This window comes from Peromyscus leucopus, chromosome 23 (assembly GCF_004664715.2).
Source record: "Peromyscus leucopus breed LL Stock chromosome 23, UCI_PerLeu_2.1, whole genome shotgun sequence".
NCBI lineage: Eukaryota > Metazoa > Chordata > Mammalia > Rodentia > Cricetidae > Peromyscus > Peromyscus leucopus.
Genome location: NC_051082.1, coordinates 15,752,030 through 15,770,013, shown reverse-complemented (window position 1 = coordinate 15,770,013; position 17,984 = coordinate 15,752,030). Strand labels below are relative to the sequence as shown.

At 48.0% G+C, this 17,984-nt stretch overlaps 1 protein-coding gene across 1 annotated transcript; it reads left to right on the top strand.

Annotated features, from left to right (window-relative positions):
* The first annotated feature begins 3,926 nt into the window (after positions 1-3,926).
* Rilpl2 (Rab interacting lysosomal protein like 2) lies at positions 3,927-17,984 on the top strand. Its single transcript, XM_028885793.2, has 4 exons — positions 3,927-4,528; positions 9,822-9,973; positions 11,255-11,359; positions 17,501-17,984. The coding sequence occupies exons 1-4, from the start codon at positions 4,223-4,225 to the stop codon at positions 17,529-17,531; spliced, it is 594 nt and encodes a 197-aa protein (XP_028741626.1). The 5' UTR covers positions 3,927-4,222; the 3' UTR covers positions 17,532-17,984.

The window sequence follows — 17,984 nt, the reverse complement described above, 5'->3', positions numbered from 1 at the left end:
GAGAGACCCCGCCTTGGAAAAGAACAGAAAAAGAGAAAGACAAAAAGTCTGCTACTGCTGATGCACACAGGCTCAAACAAGTGCTCCGGACACCACTCTCCCTGCACACGGCCCCTGATCCTTCCCCTAAGAGTTTAAAGATGGACTCCTCAGTCTAGGACAGCTCCAGGATACTGGCTGTTTTCCTGAATGAATGAACACGATGTCTAGAACCACCCCGAAACAGGAGGCTGGAGAGATGGCTCAGAGGTTAAGAGCACTGACTGCTCTTCTAGAGGACCTGAGTTCAATTCCCAGCACCCACATGGTGGCTCACAACCATCTGTAATGAGATCTGGTGCCCTCTTCTGTCCTGCAGGCATACGTGCAGGCAGACCACTGTACACATAATAAATAAATAAAATATTTAAAATTAAATAGAACCCAGAAAAGCCACCCTGAAGGAACCGCTCAGCCAAGAGCTGGTGTCACAGGGAGTCAGGGGACCAGGATGATTTGCCCACTGCTGGTGGAACATTCCTGTTTGTGGGTGTCAGCCCCCAACATTTGCAGTTCCGCTTTGAATCTGTGTGACCCTTCACCCGCTTACTTGTGTGTTCTGTTTCCACTGTTTCCTTGTCGGACTTAACTCTCAAGGGAATCGTGGTTTTGAAGAAGAAAAAAAAAGCGAAGTTATCAAGTTTCTGAAGGACAGTAGAGTATGTGGGGAGAGGAAAGAGAGCAGGTTGAGTTGGAAAAGGAATGTACATCCAAGACTTGGTGTGGACTTCTCAAAAGGGAGGGTTGCCTTGAAATTACTTTGTTTTGTTTGTTTGTTCCATTTTATTTATTTGTTTCTGAGACAGGATCTTTCTGTATAGCCCTAGTCCCATATTTCTTGGAACTCACTGTATAGATGAGGCTGGCCTCGAACTCAGATCCACCTGCCTCTGCCTCCTGAGTGCTGGGATTAAAGGTGTGCACCATGAGACCCAGCTGTGTTTTACAGACCTGCCATATGTGTGCTTGTTTTGTGGCGCTTAGATTGAACCCAGGACCTTGCACATGCTAGGTCGGTGCTCTGCTGTTAAACTACATGCCAAGCCCTGTTTTTTGTTTTTGTTTTTGTTTTGTTTTGTTTTGTTTTTGGAATTTTTATTTTGGGAGAGGATCTCACTTGGTTGCCCAGGCTAGACTCGAACTCACAATGTAGCCCAGAAAGGCGTTGAAGTTGGAAACCTCCTGTCTCAGGCTGTCAAGTGCCAGGGCTCCAGTCTGGACCACCACACCTTATAATGCATACTTTGTTCATTATCCTGTGTCTACAGTTGATCCCGTTTTTACTGCCTTGGTCCTAAATAATTGCATAGAGTTGAACAACTTCTTTTTTCTTGTATTTGGCAATGAAAATAGCTTATGATGAAAATAACCTTGGTCAGCCAGGCGGCGGCGGTGGTGCATATTTTTTAATCCCAGCACTCAAGAGGCCAGGCAGGTGGATCTCTGAATTTGAGGCCAGTCTGGTCTATCAAGTCAGTTCCAGGACAGCCAGGGCTGCACAGAGAAACCCTGTCTCAGAAAAAAAAAAAAAAAAAAACTTAAAATAAATAACACTGGTTGAATACCTCATCTCTGTCACATGTGTCCTCAACAATCCACAGCAATCTTCTAAAACATCCTTATTCCCATTTTACAGCTGGGAAAACTGAGCCCCTAAGTCAGGAGTAATGTGACCACAACACAGCCCACAAAGTGGCAAAGTCAGCGTTTGAACCCTTGCACTCCCGCTCTAGACATCACTGTCTGGATGGATGCACCGTCAGTATGGATTCCAAATATTGCCCTGCAATTCTCAAGAGGATGAGGCAGGAGGATTGCCAGGAGTTTGAGAATGGACTGGCTAGTGAATCCCAGGCCAGCCAGAGGTTACAGAATGAGACTACCTAAATAAAAAGAAATACACACATGATTGAGTAGAAACAAACTCCTGTGTTACCCAGAGGGCTTTGTGACAAAAAAACACCCCTGTGGCAGCCTTGGTGTTTCTGAATCAGTGAGGGGACAATTTGTGTTTCTCTTTTTCCCTTGCTCTTGGTGCAGGGGGAAGGAGCATCTGAGGCTTTGGGGCTGAGGACTGGACCTCGGGTGCTCTGTAGTGCTCCCACACCAGGCTACCTTCTCCTTCCCACACTTTGAATTTCTAAAAAGTGTCCAGGGGCTTGGGGAGATGGTTCAGTGGGTGAAAACACTTGAGTCCACGTAAAAGCCTGATGCTGGAGTGGTGTCCACCTCTGCAGTCCCAGTTCCCCTGTGGAGGGACAGGAGGCAGACAACAAACAGAATCTGAAAAGGCATGCTGCCCAACTCACCTGACTTATGCCAGACAAAAAACAACAGCCCTGTCTTTTTTTTTTTTTTTTTTTTTTTTAAGATTTATTTATTTATCATGTATACAGCATGTATGCCTGCAGGTCAGAAGAGGGCACCAGATCTCATTACAGATGGTTGTGAGTCACCATGTGGTTGCTGGGAATGGAACTCAGGACCCCTGAAGAGCAGACAGTGCTCTTAACCTCTGAGCCATCTCTCCAGCCCTCACCCTGATTTCAAACCCTGAAGATGTGTGAGTGTGTGTGTGTCTTTTTTTTTTAATTCATCATTTTATTTTATGTGCTTTCGCATTTTGCCTGCGATGTATGTTATGTGTACTATGTGTATGCCCTGGACTGGAGGAGTGAGGAAAAGGTATGAGATCATCAGGAACTAAAATTACACATGGTGTGGGTGCTGGGACTCAAACCCTGTCCTCTAGAAGATGCTAAGCCAACTCTCCAGTCTCACTGGCCACTGCTGTTCTGAGATACGGACTCACAATGGAGCCCTGGCTGGAAGGCGCCATGTTAAACCAAGCTGGCCTCTGTGCCTGCCTCTGTCTCCTGAGTGCTGAGGTTAAAGGTATGTACCACCACATCAGCCAAACCTTTGGTTTTTATATCAAAAGTATCAATCCTCACGGGAACACATTTTGGTATTTTGCTCTTGTTTTTGTTTGGCTGGTTTGGTTTTTGGTTTTGCAAGACAGGGTTTCTCTGTGTAGCCCTGGCTGTCCTGGAACCCACTCTGTAGCCCAGGCTGGCCTTGAACTCAGAAAATCATCTGCCTCTGCCTCCAGAGTGCTGGGATTAAAGCTGTGTGCCGCCGCCACTTAGTTCACTCTTGACGAAGCGCCCCTCGAAACTTTAAAGGGAAAGAGGGGCTTACCTTTAAGGCCGGGTTGTGTTTAGAACTTCACAGATTGTTGCTATCTAATAATGCTCTCCCTCCCTCCCACCACGAGACCCTTTCTTAGAACAAACGCCATTGAATGGAGCTGCAAGAGCTGAGTGTCAGCTCCTGATGCTGACCGAGTGCTGCCGCCTTTTCTTTTTAACAACAGGAAGCTCATCTCCCTTTCCTGCTTGGGAACTCATCTATTCTGGACATTTCCTAGAAAGGAAGCCGTGTGGCTCTGGCTGTGCGCGCCGGCTTCTTCCCCTTTAGCAGCCGGTTTTTCAAGGTTCATTAACGGTGCTGGGGAGTTGGCGCCCCTTGCAGTTTCTCGCTCACAGGTAATTGAGATATAACTGGGTAACCAACAAGATAGCTAGCTGAGTGCTAGAGACCCCGATGCCATGCTCCACCAACTGCTGCCCATGCCCAGCCCAACGGCTGCCTGCTGTTTTTTGCTACACAATTGAAAAAAAAAAAAAAAAAAACCCTGCAATAGAGACCTGGATTTCCCCTCCCCTGGCATGCAAATTCGATAGCTGGAAAGCTCCAGTTTGCAAAGGGAAAAAGTTGTGAGCTTTTTTTTTTTAACCCTCTTTCCATGACCACCCTGGAAAGTCCGCCCCTGTCTCTATGGAAACCAGGCTTCTCACGCGCCCGTCACCAAGGGCGGAGCTTTGCGTGGCTCCTCCCCGCCGCGGGCTACCAGGCCTCAGGTCCTCTGGTGCCCCTTTCTCGCTGCTTTGCCTCCCACGGTTCCTTCTCCGTGTCCCTCACATCTGGTGCACAGCTGTGCGGCTGCGCGCGCTTTTCCGTGGTCCGGTGCTTCCCGCGACTCGGTGCCTTCTTCCCGGGGCCACCCGGACGGCGCACGGCGCACGGCGTGGGCTCGGCCCAGCGCTAAGTTTTCTTGACCCCAGAGCCAGTGGACGCCTAGGTGACAGCAGCCCCAGAGGTCGCCGGGGTCGGGGGCACCATGGAGGAGCCCCCCGTGCGGGAGGAGGAGGACGGGGAGGAGGACGAAGCCGTCCTGGCCAAGAGTCCCCTAGAGCTGACCACCGACGACGTGTACGACATCTCCTACGTGGTGGGCCGCGAGCTGATGGCCCTGGGCAGCGACCCCCGGGTCACCCGGCTGCAGTTCAAGATCGTGCGTGTGATGGAGATGCTGGAGGCGCTGGTGAACGAGGGCAGCCTGGTGGCGGAGGAGCTGAGGATGGAGAGGGACAACCTCAGGCAGGAGGTGGAGGGGCTGCGCAGAGCCGGTGTGTCCGGAGACCAGGTGAGCGGCAGCCCAAGCCTCAGGCTGCAAGTTTGCCCGCAGTGAACAGTCACGGAGTACCTACTAAGTGTCCGACCCTGCCTGCGGGGTCCCGTGTCAGTCGCCTACCGCCCCGGTTTTGAATTTACTTTCTTTCTTTATGTAAAAATGTTATTTTAACCTTTTTTTTTTTTAACGTGTGCGGGCGTTTTGCCTTCAAGTACTTCCGGGCTCCACTTGCGTGCAGTGCCCGAGAAGGCCAGAAGAGAGCGATGAATCTCCCACCATGGATTTATGGATGGTTGTGAGCCGCCAAATGGATGCTGGGAATCGAACCTAGGTCCTCTGCAAGAGCAGCCTGTGCTCTTAACTGCTGAATTATCTCTCCAAATCCATTTTACTTTCTTTTTTAAACAGGTTTTTTTTTTTTTTTTTTTTTTTTTTTTTTTTTTTGAGACAGGTTTTCTTGTGTGTAGGTTTGCGTCTTTCCTGGAACTCACTTGGTAGCCCAGGCTGGCCTCGAACTCACAGAGATCTGCCTGCCTCTGCCTCCCGGGTGCTGGGATTATAAGGCCTTCGCCACCGGCTCCCCACCCCGCCTCGGGCCACCTCTTTAGTCTTGCCCACTGCATCTTTGACTTTGGCCTCCAGCAGTGGGTTCAAGTGTTAGCACACTTCGGAATGACTTTCTAAGAGTGATCTTGAAAAGAGACCTTTAATACCTGACAAGCCAGTGGTGGCACGGGCCCTTAATCCCAGCTCTCGGGAGGCAGAGGCAGGCCGATCTCTGTGAGTTCCAGGCCAACCTGGTCTACAGAGTGAGTTCCAGAACAGCCAGGGCTATACAGAGAAACCCTGTCTCAAACAACAACAAAAGTAAAAAAAAATAATAATAATAAATAAACAAGTCAAAGAGACAGCACTGGGCTGGAGAGATGGCTCAGTGGTTAAGAGCACTGACTGCTCTTCCAGAGGTCCTGAGTTCAATTCCCAGCACCCACATGGTGGCTCACAACCATCTGTAGTGAGATCTGGCACCCTCTCCTGTATACATAATAAATAAATAAATCTTTAAAAGAAACAGCACTAAAGCCTGGGATTGCTAGGTTCAGTGGGTCTAAACAGGGATCTTGAAGCTGTGTGGGGGTGTGTTGTCGTTTCTGTGGTTTAGGGTTGGAACACTGGGCAGTGGAGGGGCCTGAATGTGCTGAGAAAGCGTTGTCCTGCTGAGTTACATAGTCCACTCCTTTCTTCATTCATTTTTGGTTCCGAGGTAAGGTCTCTCTGTTTCTCTCTCTCTGTTTCTCTCTCTCTCTCTCTCTCTCTCTCTCTGTCTCTTTTTATAAGCAGGGTCTCACTAAGTAGCCCTCGTTGGCCTGGAACTTTCCATGTAGATCAGAGTAGCCTCAAACTCCAGAGGTCCTCCTACCCAAGCATCCAGAGCGCAGAGATGACAAGCATGAGCCGCTATACCCAGCTTACACAAAAGTTCTAAGAAAAGACTTCCTGTAAGTTCACACACTCTCTCCCTCCTCCCCCTCCTCGATACGTGGACATATATTACTTCCCAGGTCTATTTTTTTTTCTTTTATTTCACTTACAGCTTTCTCGTTTTGTATTATTCAAGGCAGGGTCTCATGCTGTAGCTTAGGCTGGCTTCGAACCAATGGTAATCTTCCTGCCTCGGTCTTTCCGAGTGTTGGAGTCAAAGGTGTGAACCACCACTGCTACTGGCATATCTCACCAGCTTCTAAGTCCCAGTGATGATTGTACCTGCAGAAAGACTCTGTTTCCACAGCCGTCCTGGGTGATGGCCAAGAACCTCCGTCACAGCCTGGCCTTGGAGACTCAAGAAAAGTTTAACCACTTGTCCTGTCCAGGTTGCTCGGCCATCGTCAGGCGTTTGGTGGGAATGGACTTCAGGCACAGGGAAATGGAGGAAGTTGCATTGGGGCCTGGGAACTGTAGTTTGCATGGGGCCCCGTGATTTCCCCCCTATGGGGCCGAGGGGACAAGTGTCACAGGCACCAGATGAGGTAGCATATTTTCTTCCTTAAATACAGTCTTAACTCAGGGTGTGGGGAAGTGTGGGGGTGGGGAGCCGGATGTGGTGATATGTGCCTGTCATACTGACTGGGGAGGCTCAGGCATGATGGTTGGGCGTTTGTGGCCAGCCTGGCTGGCTATATGGCAAGCCCCTGCCTCCAAGAAAATAAAAGGAAGGAAAGAAATTAAAAAAAAAAAAAAAATTCACTGACTACACAGTATATTAAAATATCCTGTTCTTTTTCATTTTTTTTTTCATGATTTTTAAATTATTTCAACTTGTGGTCAAATACATGTAACATGAAACTCATTTACCACATCTTCACTTTTTTATTTTTTATTGTTTGGTTTTTCGAGACAGGGTTTCTCTGTGTGGTTTTGGTGCCTGTCCTGGAACTCGCTCTGTAGACCAGGCTGGCCCCGAACTCACAGAGATTCATTTGGCTCTGCCTCCCAAGTGCTGGGATTAAAGGCCTGGGCCACCACTGGCTTGGCTCACCTTATTTTTATTTTATTTATTTTTATAAAGATTTATTTATTTATTATGTATACAATGTTCTGCCTGGATGTATGCCTGCCCACCAGAAGAGGGCACCCGATCTTATTATTACTACAGATGGTTGTGAACCACCACCATGTGGGTGCTGTGTGGGTGCTGGGAATTGAACTCAGGACCTCTGGAAGAGCAGCCAGTGCTCTTAATCTCTGAGCCATCTCTCCAGCCCCAGCTTACTTTATTTTTTTGAGACAAAGTTTCACTGTGGCTAAATGCTGTAATATAGGTACATCTCATCATATCTAGCTTTTATTTTGAGATACAGCCTTCTTGTGTAGGCTTTGAAGGCCTCATACTCTGTGTAGCCCAGGCTGGCCTCTGACTCCTAATCCTTCCGCCAGAGTCTTCTGCCTGCTGTGATTATAGATAGATGCATTGTGCCCATTTATGCTTTTATTCTTTGTTTGCATGTTTTAAAATTTCAGTGACAGATTTTTGTTACAATAAACTGAATTTTGTTTTTTTATTAAAAAAATAAATAAATAAATAATAAATAAATAAATAAAAAAGTTTCACTGTGGCCTAAAACTCACCTCAAGCTGGCCTCAAACTCACAGAAATCTGCCTCTGCCTCTCTAGTGCTGGATTTGTTTACTTAAAAATGATTTTTTAGATATATTATTGTGTACCGTGTGTGTACCTGATAGATCCCCTGGAACCATGGTTGTGAGCCATCGTGCACCTAACCTGAGTCTCTGCAAGAGGCATCTCTCTGACTGCCTACTTTTTATTTGTATTTTTTTACTTTAATTTTTTTTTGGTTTTTAAACCATGAGGGTCTGGACTTCAGGGCCTGGCTCACACTGGACATGTGCTCCACCATTGAGTGGTTTCCCCAGCCTTCCTTTACCATGTTCAAGTATATTAATTGGTAGCACCAAGTTCACTCACATAATTTTTTTCTACACTTCTTTATTTGTTTGAGGCCAGCCTGGTCTACAAGGTGAGTTCCAGGACAGCCAGGGCTATACAGAGAAACCTTGTCTCAAAAACAAAACAACCCATTCCCTCCAAAGAAAACCTGGGGGTTTTGTTTGTTTTTTCCTTTTCTCTCTAGGTAGGCTAGTGGTATGCAGCACACTGCTCTCCTAATCCACACCCCCGCCCCCGCCATTTTTTTTTTTTTTTGTTTTGTTTTGTTTTTTGAGGTAAGGTCAGCCCTGGCTGTCCTGGATCTCACTCTGTAGACCAGGCTGGCCTCGAACTCACAGAGATCCACCTGCCTCTGCCTCCCAAGTGCTGGGATCAAAGGCATGTGCCACCACCACATCTGCTCCTGTTTGTCTTTTATTCCCTGGATTCAGGATGGGTCAAACATAGCCCTAGTACCCTTCAGCCACCCAAGGGGTGAGTGACTCAGGAAGTCCTGAGTCAGCATTCTATTAAAAAAAAAAAAAAAAAAAGACCGCCGGGCGGTGGTGGCCCATGCCTTTAATCCCAGCACTCGGGAGGCAGAGCAGGCTGATCTCTATGAGTTCGAGGTCAACCTGGGCTATCAAGTGAGTCCCAGGAAAGGCGCAAAGCTACACAAAGAAACCCTGTCTCGAAAACCAAAAAAAAAAAAAAAGACTATGAGTAATGTCTTTGTTGTTTAATGAACTTGGAAAAATTCCACCTTCCTGTTATCAGCGTGGAGAGTGCTGAACTGAGTGTCCACTGACGCACGACCGAGGACATCTGTGCACTGTGCTTGCAAGTTTTATCTTCACCAGAGGCGATGGAATTAGACAGTGAGACTAGAAACACAGCCCCAGTGTGGCCGTGTCCCGTGGGAGTCATGTGGATCTTCGTATTACGTAATACATGTGTCTTGTCTCTATTTTGGTTCAATATATTTTCTTTTTCTTTCTTTCTTTCTTTTTTTTTTCTTTTTCTTTTTTTTTTTTTTTTTTTTTTGTTTGTTTGTTTGTTTTTTTCGAGACAGGGTTTCTCTGTAGCTTCGGAGCCTGTCCTGGGTCTTGCTCTGTAGCCCAGGCTGGCCTCGAACTCACAGAGATCTGCCTGCCTCAGCCTCTTCGATTAAAGACGTTTGCCACCACTGTCCAGCTTGGTTCAATATATTTTCATGGGTGTTTTGGGGGGCTGGGGATGGAACCCCAGCTTCACACCTGTGAGGTGGCTGTTGACCTTTCAGGATCTCCTTTGGTAGTGCATTTATATTTATTCCATGAGTATGGGGGTTTTGCTTGTTTGTCTGTATGGTGTATGGGCACTACATGTGTATGCCTCATACCTTCGGAGGACAGAAGCGGGAGTTGGGTCGTCTGAAACTGGGGTTATAAATGGTTGTGAGCAGCCATGGAGGTGCTGGGTACCGAATCTGGGTCCCTCTGCAGGAGCAGAGATTACCCTTCACCGGGGAGCCATCTCACCAGCCCCGGTCCGGTTTCCAGGGCTGCGTCTCAGCCATGCTCGTTATCTATCATTTTGATATACAAGTCCTTCTCAGTCTGAGCAGTAGTGGGAGCTTCCACCTGTCATGTTCTTCACTTCCGTTGCTCAGTTCGCGTAACGTGTTCCTTGGTCCTAGTCCTGGCACCCGCTGCTCCGAGGAACCCTGGGTCTCCTCTCCGGGAAGGGTACTGGACCAGCCCTGCGGGCAAGCCTGGGCTCAGCTCCCAGGGCACCTGGGAACCACCGAGCAGACCTTTCCCTTGAGGGGTGGGTGTGGCCCAGCGTGGTAACTGACCCTGTTGGCCTGTTGCCTTTCAGGTGAACCTGGGACCCGACAAGATGGTAGTGGATCTGACGGACCCCAACCGGCCCCGCTTCACCCTGCAGGAGCTGAGGGACGTGCTGCAGGAGCGCAACAAGCTCAAGTCGCAGCTGCTGCTCGTGCAGGAGGAACTTCAGTGCTACAGGAGGTGGGGGCTCCCGGCAGCAGCCGAGGGTGCTCGGCGCATTACACGCATGCTCCTGTGGTCGCTCATCCGGTTTTCTGAACACCCCACTACGTGTGCCAGGGGCACAGCTGCACAGCACCGGATGGTGCCGGGCGCTTGGTAGCAGAAAGGTCCTTGATAGTTTAATAGGGAGCCATGACCAAGAGAAGTCCAGGCAGGCTGCCAGGTGGTGGTGGTGGCACGCCTTTGATCCCAGCACTCTGGGAGGCAGAGGCAGGCGATCTCTGTGAGTTTGAGGCCAGCCTGGTCTACAGAGAGAGATCCAGGACAGCTCAGAGCTATACAGAGAAATCCTGTCTCCAAAAACAAACCCCGCCACCCCCAAAATAAAACAAAATAAAAAAAGAAGGAAGTCCAGGTTGTATGTGGTGGCACATACTTGTACTCCCTGCACTCCAGAGGTGGAGGCAGGAGGAGTATAAATTCAGAGGCCAGCCTGTGCTACATGAGACCCTCTTTCTTTCTTTTTTTTTTTTCTTAAATTTTAATTATTTTATGTGCATTGGTATGAGGGTGTTGGATCCCCTGGAACTGGAGTTATAGACAGTTATAAGCTGCCATGTGGATGCTGGGAATTGAACCACGGTCTTCTAGAAGAGCAGCCAGTGCTCTAAACCGCTGAGCCATCTCTTCAGCACCATGATCCTCTTTCTTTCTTTCTTTCTTTTTTTTTTTTTTTTTTTTTTTTCTTTCTCTCTTCTTTTTTGGTTTTTCGAGACAGGGTTTCTCTGTCTAGCTTTGCGCCTTTCCTGGATCTCGCTCTGTAGACCAGGTTGGCCTCAAACTCACAAAGATCCGCCTGCCTCTGCTGGGATTAAAGGTGTGCGCCACCACCGCCCGGCAACCCTCTTTCTGGGAAGAAAAATAAAAGAAAAATCCATCCGTGTGTGGTCAGGCATATCTGTAATCCCAGTAAGTCTGCAGGATCATGAGTTCCAGGCAGCCTGGGCTATAGAGTGAGACCCTGATTCAAAACAGCAGTGGTCAGGCTTGGTAGGACACCCCTGTAATACCAGCACTCAAGGGGTGGAGACAGGCAGATGTCTGTAAGTTAAAGGCCATCCTAATCTGCATGTGAGACCTGGTCTCAAAGCACAACAGCAACAAATACCTTATTTTATTTATTTTGGCGTCAGGGATGGAATCCGAGGCCTGCTGTTGTACCGCTGAACTAAACCCCAGAGAAAGAGATCCGCAGTACAACTATTTATTCACCCCGGCCCTGCTCTCCCATTTCCCCAGTGGCCTGCTTCCACCCAGAGAAGCTCCAGGAGGAAGAAGAGAGAAGGATGCTGTGGTTACCATGGGCAACAGTGAGAAGGAAGAGAGGACCATCATGAAGAAGCTGTGAGTCACCTGTGATACCCCCATTACCACTAGATCATGACCATGAGATGCTGTGGGTTGAGGGGAGGCTGGCCAGCCCTGGGGTGGGAGGTTCTCCTCTCCCGGGTGTGGCTGCCAGTAGGAAAGTTTCATGCCACTTAGTTATAACTATAACCAATGCTAGGAAGAAGTCTGAGCATGGGACACATCCTGGCAAGGTGTGGGCAGTCTGCCTCTCCCTGACCCAAGTACTTTGAACCATAATGTTATTAATATCATAACAGTTATTCATAGGGTCACTTTCTTTTCTTTTCTTTCTTTCTTTCTTCCTTTTTTTTTTTTTTTTTTTTTTTTTTTTGGTTTTTCCAGACAGGGTTTCTCTGTGTAGCTTTGCACCTTTCCTGGATCTCACTCTGTATACCAGGCTGGCCTCGAACTCACAGAGATCCACCTGGCTCTGCCTCCAGAGTGCTGGGATTAAAGTATGTGCCACCACTGCCCGGCATAGGGTCACTCTCTAACGGTTTCACCTAGCCATGGACAACCAGGATCAAAAAAAATTTTTTTTTTTTTCTGTTTTTTTGATACACGGTGTCTCTATGTAGCTTGGGAGCCTGTCCTCGAATTGCTCAGACTGGCCTTGAACTCACAGAGATCCTCCTGCCTCCGCCTCCCAGAATGCTGGGATTAAAGGCGTGTGCCACCAATGCCCGGCAGGATCCAAAAATATTTAATGGAATATTCCAGAAATAGTGAGTTTTCAGCAGGGTATGGTGGTGTACACCTTTAGTCTCAGTACTCAGGAGGCAGAGGCAGGCAGGTCTCTGTGAGTTTGAAGCCAGCCTGGTCTACAGAGTGAGTTCCAGGACAGTTCAGTTATACAGAGAAACTCTGTCTAAAAAAGAAAGAAAGAAAGAAAGAAACAGAAAAAGAAAAAAAGAAAGTGAGTTTCCAAGTTTCCAACTGCGTGCTGTTGTAAGCAGTGTGATGAAATATCTTGCCTCCCACCATGTCCAGTCTGGGATATGAATCATCTGGTTGTCTTCTTCAAGCTGTCGACACCCTCTGCCTGGTCACTGTGTAGCCATCTTGGTCATGGGTCAAGGGGCGGCCGTATGGCGGGGTCTATGTTCTAGTGAACCTCCTGTTAGTCGTGGCTTTGAGGCAGGAGAGTCTTGGTATGCCTAAGAGAGTCTGTCTATTCAGGATTTAAAAAAATTAAAAAAAAAAATCAAAAACTTTAATAAAAAAAAAAGTTTAAGAAGCAAAAAAAAAAAGAGAGTCTGTCTATAAGTGATTTTTCCTAAAAAGAGGAAGGCTGGGCTGGAGAGATGGCTGGCAGTTAAGAGCACTGACTGCTCTTCTGATATAACAGGGTGTCTTAGGGTTTCTGTGGCTGGGATGAAAGATTGTGAGCAAAAGCAATTTGGGGAAGAAAGGGTTTATTTCACTCCCGTTACCATATAACCATCCATCCACAGCAATTAGGGAAGTGTTGTGTGAGGCGACTTTTCCTGGGGAGAGGAGACACATGGCTACTCACTCCAGATCGGGCTCCCATGACGGATCAAAGTACAGACACCCACCAAAGTCCAGCGTGGTGAACCATGAGTTTTAATGGGGTCACTTACAGGAGCAGAAATGACTTAGGAACAGCTGCATCGTCAAAGCCCACTCCAGTATGAGTGACAGCTCACCAAGCTGGAACCCTGGAGCCCCAGCAGGGAGCACAACACGTTGGACAGTGTCCTTTCCAGGTGCCCCCGCTGGTCTAAACCGGCTTCCACACAGCTCAGCTGGTCTGCTCTCCGAGCCCCCTTTGCAGCTCTGTTCATTAACCTCAGAGGGACTCTCAGCTTTTATTGTGTACTCTGGTAGGGAGGGGCCTAGTGAATCTGCTCAGTTTCAGGGACTTCCTGAAGCTCTTCGAGTTGTTTGCCTTCCTGCTTTAGGAGCTTCCCTGCGGGATGGAACCTGGAGGCAGGAGCTGAGGCAGAGGCCATGTAGGGTGCTGCTCACTGGGACCACCAGCCCCAGGATGGTACCACCTACAGTGGCTCGACCCTCCCCCATCAGTCACAAATTAAGAAAAAAACGCCCTACAGGCTGGCCTTATGGAGCCAATTTCTCAATAGAAGTTCCTTCCTCTCAGATGAACCTAGCTTGGGTCAAGTTGACATAAAACTTAGTCACCACACAGGCCATATGTTTAACCACTATATTCCCTGAGTTGTACACAGTCCCAAGCCCGTGTGTACTTACTATATAGTTCCGAGAAATTCTGATTCAAGCAGCAGAATCCTTCACCTTTCAAACGTTGATACCTATTTCTTCCTCTTGTCTAATGACAGTGGCTAGTATCCCAAGCTCTGCCTCCTGAGATTATGACCCCATGTATAGATTCCCTGAAGCCTAGGTTTCCTAACGTGTAAAATGAGGATAATAGAACCTACCTCTCCTTCCATCATAGGGAAGTAAGTGATCACACGCTTTTCATTTTATTTTATTTATTGTGTATACAGTGTTCTGCCTGCATTTATGCTTGCAGGCCAGAAGAGGGCGCCAGATCTCATTACAGATGGTTGTGAGCCACTATGTGGTTGCTGGGAATTGAACTCAGGACCTCTGGAAGAGGAGCCAGTGCTCTTAACTGCTGAGCCATCTCTCCAGTACCCCCTCCCCCTTTTCTGATACTGATTTTTATATACATACCTAAAATAAGCGCCCCACCCACCCACACCTCCTTTTTTGGTTTGAGACAGGGTTTCTCCTCTGTGTAACAGCCTTGGCTGTCCAGAAACTCGATTTGTAGACCAGGCTGGTCTCAAACTTACAGAGACACGCCTGCCTCTGCCTCCTGCGTGCTGGGAATAAAGGTGTGTGCCACCACTGCCTGGCTGCCCCTTTTCTTTTTTAAAGATTTATTTATCTTTATTTTATGTGTATCGGTGTTTTGGCTGCCTGCCTGCCTAATGTGCAAGGTGTGCAGTGGCCTCAGAGGCCAGCAGAGTACATCCGATTCCCTGGAACTGGAGTTCCAGGTGGCGGTGAATCGAACCCAGGTCCTCTGTAAGAACAGCAAGTGCTCGCTCTTAGCCACTGAGCCATTTCTCCAGCCCCTTTTTAATTTTTGAAGGATTATGTCTATGTGCATGTGTCCGTATGTGAGTTTGCTCTCTTACAGCTAGGCCATCTGTCTAGACCCTGGCTTTTCTTTCTTTTTTTTTTTTTTTTTTTTTTTTTTTTTTTTCGAGACAGGGTTTCTCGGTGTAGCTTTGCACCTTTCCTGGAACTCACTTGGTAGCCCAGGCTGGCCTCGAACTCACAGAGATCCGCCTGCCTCTGCCTTCCCAGTGCTAGGATTAAAGGCGTGTGCCACCACTGCCCAGCTCTGGTTTTTCTTCTGTAGCACTGGGGAGGAAGGCCTACGGTTTTTCTCTCTGTCTCTCTCTCTCTCTGTCTCTCTCTCTGTCTCTCTCTCTCTCTCTCTTTTGAGACAGGGTCTTACTGGTATTTGCTATGTAGACCTGGCTCGCCTTGAACTCACAGACATCTGCCTGCCTACTCAAGAGACTGTCCTGAGTACTGGGATAAAGACATGCATCACCATGTTTTTTGTTTTGTTTTGGTTTTTTGTTTTTTGAGACAAGGTTTTTCTATGAAGCTCTGGCTGTCCTGGGACTTGCTCTGTAGACCAGGCTGGCCTTGAATGCAGAGATCCTCATGCCTCTGTCTTCTGTTGCTGGGATTAAAGGCGTGCACTACCACCACCACCACCACCACCACTACCACCACCACCACCTGGCTCATTTTTACATTTTTAAAATGATTTATTTATGCTTATTTTATGTGCACTGGTGTTTTGTCTGTATGAGGGTATTGGATCCCCTTAAACTGTAGTTACAGGCAGTTCTGAGATGCCATGTAGGTGCTGGGAATTGAACCCAGGTCCTCTGGAGCAGCCAGTGCATACACACAGAAACATACACTCCTACCGGGCCGTGGTGGCGCATGCCTTTAATCCCAGCACTCAGGAGGCAGAGCCTGGCAGATCTCTGCGTTCAAGGCCAGCCTGGTCTACAGAGCGAGATCCAGGACAGATTTGTTTTTGTTGTCTCAAAAAACAAAACAAAGTACATAAGTAGAACCTGCCTCCTCCATTACTTGTTACTTGTATGTGTATCATCTCATGGTTGACCAGTGGCATTGAAAAGCCGATTTGGGGGTTCTTCCCTGGGGAAGATTTTTGTGTGTGTACCTAGCATTCCTTAGTTTGTTTATTTATTTATTTTGGAGGCAGGGTATTTCTATGTAGCCCTGGCTGCCCTGGAACTTGCTATATAGACCAGGGCTGGCTTTGAGCTGAGATTCCCTTCTCTCTGCCTCACCTTTATCCTAGAGTTTAATCATATCCTCATATCCTCTACCACTGAACTGTATTCCCAGGCCTCTTTTTATTTTTGCATTTTAAAAGTTTTTTTTTTTTTTTTTTTTTTTTTTTTTTTTTTTTTTTTGCATTTTTAGCAGGAGCTCACTTGGTAGCCCAGGCTGGCCTGGAACTCACAGAGATCCGCCTGGCTCTGCCTCCCGAGTGCTGGGATTAAAGGCGTGCGCCACCATCGCCCGGCCTAAAAGATTTTTTTTGAGACAGAATCTCACTAAAAGTTGCCCAGGCTGGCCTTGAACTACTGATCCTCCTTCTTGCACACTCGGCAAGTGCTGAGACTACAGCCGTGTGTCACGACCACTACGGCCAGCTCGAGGTCCCGTTCTTCATGCAGGGGGCGCACAATAGGGCTCTTAGGCCGGCAAGTAACATGACCATATTGACAGTGCGCTCTGCTGTCCGCTTTCTGGGGAAGCTGCGGGTATTTCTCCCTTCTCTGTGTATCTTGGTCTAAATGGAGCCTCAAGAAGGCAGAACCCACTGGTTTCTTTCAGCCTCTCCTTTGGGAATTCTTCAAGCCTATTCACTGGCATGTAGGCCAAATAAGGCAAAAGGAAAATGTCTGTGGCCAGGAGGCTGCAGATTCACAGCAGATAAGCTCACTAAACTGGAGGAAGGAAGGGGGGGGGGAGACAGGTGACGTTTTGAAAGTCCGTCAGGCTAAGGATTTTTATCTTTGTCTTGAGAATAATCAGGAGCCAGGAAAGGGTTCTGTGCCCCGTGTGAGTGGACAGGGCCAGCAGAGAGGGGGGTGCACTCACCTGTGTGGCTTGGGTGGTCATCAGTCGTTTGTCTTTTTGAGACAGGCTTTGTCTGTGGAGCCCTGACTGTCCTCAACTCACTCTGTCGACCAGGCTGGCCTCGAACTCACAGAGATCCACCTGCCTCTGCCTCCCGAGGGCTGGGATTAAAGGTGTGCGCCCCCCCAGCACCACCCCCCTGCATGGGTGGCTATCAGTCTTAACAGCTCTTACGTGATCTTCTTTGCAAAGAATTGTCTTAAAATTATAGGTGATAGTGAAAAGCCATTTACCCCCTTTACCGTAAAATCCCTAAAAATCGGAAAGCAGAGGCCACTGTCCAGCTGGAGTCAGGAAGCCAGCTGCTCACTTTACCCACTTTGACCTGTTTTTCAATCTCCCGGGACCTCACATGGCTCATCTGTAAAACGGGAGTATTAATCAGGTTGACTGTGGAACTGATATAACTGTGAAATAAGCCCAGATGGAAACATCTAGAACAATGCTGTCTCATTAGAAGGCCCGAACAAAAGGTTTTGTTTCTGTTTTTTAACTTTATTTTGGTTTTTCGAAACCGAGTTTTCCCTGTGTTGTAGCTCCGGCTGTCCTGGAACTCGATTTGTAGACCAGGCTGGCCTCAACTTCACAGAGATCTGCCTGTCTCTGCCTCCCAAGTGCTGGGACTCGAGGTGTGTGCCGCCACCAACACTACCCGGCACAAATTTACTTTTAATTACATGTATGGATTTGGTAGTTTACTGGTGCTCTCGCCACAGCAGATGTGTGGCAGGTCAGACAGTAAATTCTTTTCTTCCACCACGTGGGTTCCAGGGGTCAAGCTCAGGTTGTTAGGTTAGGCTTGGGGCAAGCGCCTCTGCCCATTGTAACATCGCACAGGCCTCCAAATGGATTGAGCCCATGGCCTGCAAGCGTGGTTTTCACCTTGCTCTCTCTTCCTTTTTCCCCTCTACCCAGGTTCTCTTTCCGGTCAGGGAAGCATACCTAGAGTGAAGGCCATGGCTACGGTGACCCTCTGACTCAGAAGACAATTGCCAGGATGTCCTCTGGAACTATCATTCTGTGCCATGTTTCTGCTCTGGGCTTGCTCACTGGTTCTCCCCAGAGTAGTCAAAGGAAGATGTTCTCACGACTCATCTGCTCCCTAGGGACAGAACTGGACAGCCACCACGATTTGGCCATGACAGGTGAGGCAACTCCAAGAACTCCAGAGAGCAAAGGACAGAGAACATGGCCACATCCTGCCTCCACACATGGAGAGGACTCTGGCCTATACAGCCTGGTCCAGCCTCAGTGATAATCGGGTCATTGACATGTGGCAGAGAGATGAAAAAGTGGGAAAATATGGACTTGACTTCACTGATATTTGGTGAATGCTGTTTTTTCTCATACAACTTTATATGACTTTTGTATTAAAATAAAATGACCTTTATACTTTCTA

Coding starts and splice junctions, on each gene's coding strand:
- Rilpl2 (XM_028885793.2), top strand. CDS start 4,223: ATGGAGGAGCCCCCCGTGCGGGAGGAGGAGGACGGGGAGGAGGACGAA. Junction 4,529..9,821: donor CCGGTGTGTCCGGAGACCAG/GTGAGCGGCAGC, acceptor GTTGCCTTTCAG/GTGAACCTGGGACCCGACAA. Junction 11,360..17,500: donor AGGACCATCATGAAGAAGCT/GTGAGTCACCTG, acceptor CCCTCTACCCAG/GTTCTCTTTCCGGTCAGGGA.